This window comes from Mizuhopecten yessoensis, unplaced genomic scaffold, assembly GCF_002113885.1.
Source record: "Mizuhopecten yessoensis strain PY_sf001 unplaced genomic scaffold, ASM211388v2 scaffold11139, whole genome shotgun sequence".
In the NCBI taxonomy this organism is placed as follows: Eukaryota; Metazoa; Mollusca; class Bivalvia; order Pectinida; family Pectinidae; genus Mizuhopecten; species Mizuhopecten yessoensis.
In genome coordinates this window covers 1192321-1196211 of record NW_018408899.1, presented here as the reverse complement: position 1 = coordinate 1196211, position 3891 = coordinate 1192321, and the positions used below count along the sequence as shown (strand labels likewise).

Genomic DNA, 3891 nt, shown 5'->3' with positions numbered 1-3891 from the left:
CTACTACATGTAAAACAACACGATAGCTAGTAGTGATAGTACATACTTCCTCTTCTACATGTAGAACAACACGATAGCTAGTAGTGGTAGTGCAGACGTCCTCTACTACATGTAGAACAACATGATAGCTAGTAGTGGTAGTACATACTTCCTCTACTACATGTAGAACAACAAGATAGCTAGTAGTAGTAGTACATACTTCCTCTACTACATGTAGAACAACACGATAGCTAGTAGTGGTAGTACATACTTCCTCCACTACATGTAGAACAACACGATAGCTAGTAGTGATAGTACATACTTCCTCTACTTCATGTAGAACAACATGATAGCTAGTAGGTTAAGTAACAACAGAAGTCTTCTCCTTACCGACACTCTTATACGACTATCGCTAGGCTTCTTCCGCTTACCCCTTTTACTGATATTTTAATATATATATATATATAGTAGATAATAAATAAATAAGTCCTTGCGAAGGAAAATATAGAATAAAAACATAAATTTTTCAGATCGTCCGCTAGGCTTTTCTGCCTTCTAGGGCTTATATATATATAAAGCATTGTGCTGAATTGTCAATTATGACATACATACTGTAAGATCTTATATGAGTTTCCATTTCATATAATATTTGTGAAACGAGTCTAAGAATTGTTCATTTAAGGGGAGCTAAAATGAAAACTTTGTGACGAGTTTCATAAATTTCATATGAATGGAAAACGGGTGTAAGATCCTTTTTATCACATAATCAAGATTTGTGGTATTTATCCGTGTAAAACGACAATTTTCCTGCAACCTTGAAATGTAAAAAGTGCGGTAGTCTGTGACGTCATATTCTTGTCCTTGGTGTCACGTCACAATTGAAACAATTGAAACTTACAACCAATCACGGGGCTAATAGGTCATATTACGTGGGTTTATACGCAAAAAGATATGACATGGGTATATTCACTGAATAACACAGTACAATATGTGATAAATATAATTTCAAAGGCTTAGAACTTTTAAAATTTCCCTTATTTTTATAAAATAATTTATTTGTGAAAATTAACAAAAAAAAGTCGCACCAGTCACATGACTAACCATAAAACAGACATTTCAAAATCAATACAACAATGTATTGTACCTGGCAGTATAAGGGAAAGGAACAGATCTTTTGTGGTCCACTTCATATTATCGTAAGTCATTAAGCGACCAATGTTATGCTCCCTGGAGAATAGGGTGTGTTCTCCTGTGTCTTCTGTTTAAGGGGTGGCTGAAGCAAAATTTATCAGCAATGTCATTGCATCATTTAGAGCGTTTATCCTTTTTTCTCTCTCTCTTTCTACTCTTTATTTTCCACTGTATCCTAAATACACATTCGTCTTCATACAGCCTGATCTTTTGTTATGACGTTAAACAGGAACAAAAAGAACGAAATTATATGTGATAATAATCACGTTCCCAAAATAACAAATATGAATTATATTTTTATTTGGTATTTTGACATTTTCAACTCTTTACTTTAAGCGAACAAATCATATTTGGATTGATGAATAGTGTTGAAATGTGTTCTTGATAAGAAAAGAAATCTAAATGTGTTTCATTTGTAACAGACTTGTCATGTATTGAAATTTATTGGCAAGCCTAAATGATTGTCGACAAGTTTTCCAGAAAATTAAAATAAAATAGACCCATATTTTCTCCACAAAAATAGTTTGATAATGCATTCCAAGTAAAAATGATAATTATTCTCTGCATGGTATATTTCATTAGTAGGAAGAACACGATGTTTTGAAGTGATTCAATTAAATAAATCTATCCCCTAGTGTGTCCTCTTACAGACACGAAAAAGATGTATTCAGTTTGCTACAGACTTTGACACGCGTTCGATTACTTTATGAGCAATTCGACGGAACTAAACAATTTTCAACTATTTTCCGTTCCATCTTGTCACCCGCATCCCTATATTTCTAAGGTTTCCCCAATGATTGTAAACGGAAATTTTAATTTTCAAACTATTTTTTAATTTTCTGATTGTCCTTTCAGAATGATTATGTTTAAATTGTTAACAATCAAGCCTGTTTGTTATTTCTATACATTTTCAGATCATATTGGATTGTCTCCCTTATGTGCAGTCCTGCCTGAATCCTATAATTTATGGCTTTATGTCTCGGAACTTCCGGCGGAGTATGATGGCCGCCTGTCGACGACACTATTGTCTGTGTCGTTTTTCAAAGTGTTTTACAATGAAGAAAGTAATATTTACGGACTATGAGTTGGACTCGAAAGCGAGCAACGGCACATCTCATACGAGGCTTACTGTTCACAACGCAGCCCTGGATGATTACCACTGTGCTACACCAAGGGGGAATAGCTGTGTTTCATAAAATGTATTGGTAAATTTTATCCACACCTCTCTAATTAAACCTGATCCGCTTGTCATTCATAACACCATGAACTCATTTGTTCATATGTAAAAGCTATAGTCCATTCACACAGGATGTTCTCAACTAAACTTAGAAGTGAATGCAATTGCATTTTTAGGACTGTCTTCACAATAAAAAAGCATTAAGAGAATGAGCGTAAACAACTTGTATGTATATGACATGACTCCTATTTACATATTGTTGTATTCATAATGAAAAAAAAAAGATACGTTGACTCCTGCCATAAACGTCGTTGTATGCCATTAACTGATTTGAACTATGCTTAAATTTTCAAGGGCAAGACTGCTGATAATGGGTAATTAATGGTTGTATAATGATGGATGATAAATAATCCAATATACTCTCACTTATCAGGGATTAAGTTCGCCTTAGTGTATATATTCCTTCACTTATATTTATCATAGCGATTATATTACTGCAAATTCAAATGGATTTTACTTTATACTAATGCATGTAAGAGAGATGGAAATAGCATACATCAAATGTATTTAGACATAATAAGCAAACATTTAGTTTCGCTGTCTCCCCTATATATACGTTTTCGCATGGATTTTTTTATCTTCATTTAATAGATTAAATACACCTACATTTATATGTGCAATTGATGACTCGGAATGAACTTATCTTTCCGGAACACCTGGTCTTAACTTCCTTGTACTTGTTCCAGGATTTTTCCATGTAAAGTTTTCCTTTATTAATATTTTACCTTAGTTTTGTTTAATGGATTTTGAGTCGACACTTTTTGTTGATACTTCTTGAAATGTTGTTGAAATGTGGATGGTATTCCAATTCGGTCAAAGATTGTTCCTATTTCGGATTGAAGAGAGTATTCCTTTTCATCAAATACCCATGCTTGTTATTATACTTCAACAAACACTGGTCTTTTTATATTGTCCTCAAGTTCGTGGTTTCGCTTCTTTGGAGGATTTTGAATTAAAAATACTTGATGAAATTAAGAAAGAATTTTCCTTTTATTTGTTTTTTTATTTGAAGTAATAATATTCACGTCAATGGTTACAATTCATCTAATTAAAGTCTTTATTCTAGATAACATACCGTATACTGTTCGCTTTATATTCATGAAGCTTTGAAACATATTTTATTACATTAACTCTAAGTAAAGGTAATCAAATATGTACTTAAAAAAACCGGATGTTTATATTTCCTTCACATATGCTGTTTTTTAATATTATCAGGGGCGTCTCTGAAGTAGGTTGTTTTCCTTGTAACAACAGCTGATACTTTCTATAACTTATGAGACACGCTCAGGAAGTGCCAAGTAAAGTGGTTGATTAAAACAGCTTGAAGGTTATGGTACTTAAAATTTATGTTTTCGTCAGGGATTGACGTTGTCTCCATTGCGCCTTTCTGAAGTGTATATTATCTATCGTTAGATCTTTCTTTATTGAGGTCGACTACGTTACAGATTAATTAAGATTATGCTATCAACCTTCCGCTGTATCTA

The 3891-nt window shown here is 33.0% G+C and overlaps 1 protein-coding gene across 1 annotated transcript in view; it reads left to right on the top strand.

Moving 5' to 3' along the window:
• The window catches only part of LOC110466594 (cholecystokinin receptor type A-like), a 92315-nt gene extending 89726 nt beyond the window's left edge, over positions 1–2589 (top strand). Inside the window, exon 7 of the mRNA XM_021523182.1 lies at positions 2085–2589. Within this exon, the coding sequence (XP_021378857.1) occupies positions 2085–2366 (282 nt within the window). The 3' untranslated portion in view covers positions 2367–2589. The remainder of the gene's footprint in view (positions 1–2084) is intronic.
• Positions 2590–3891: the final 1302 nt, after the last annotated feature.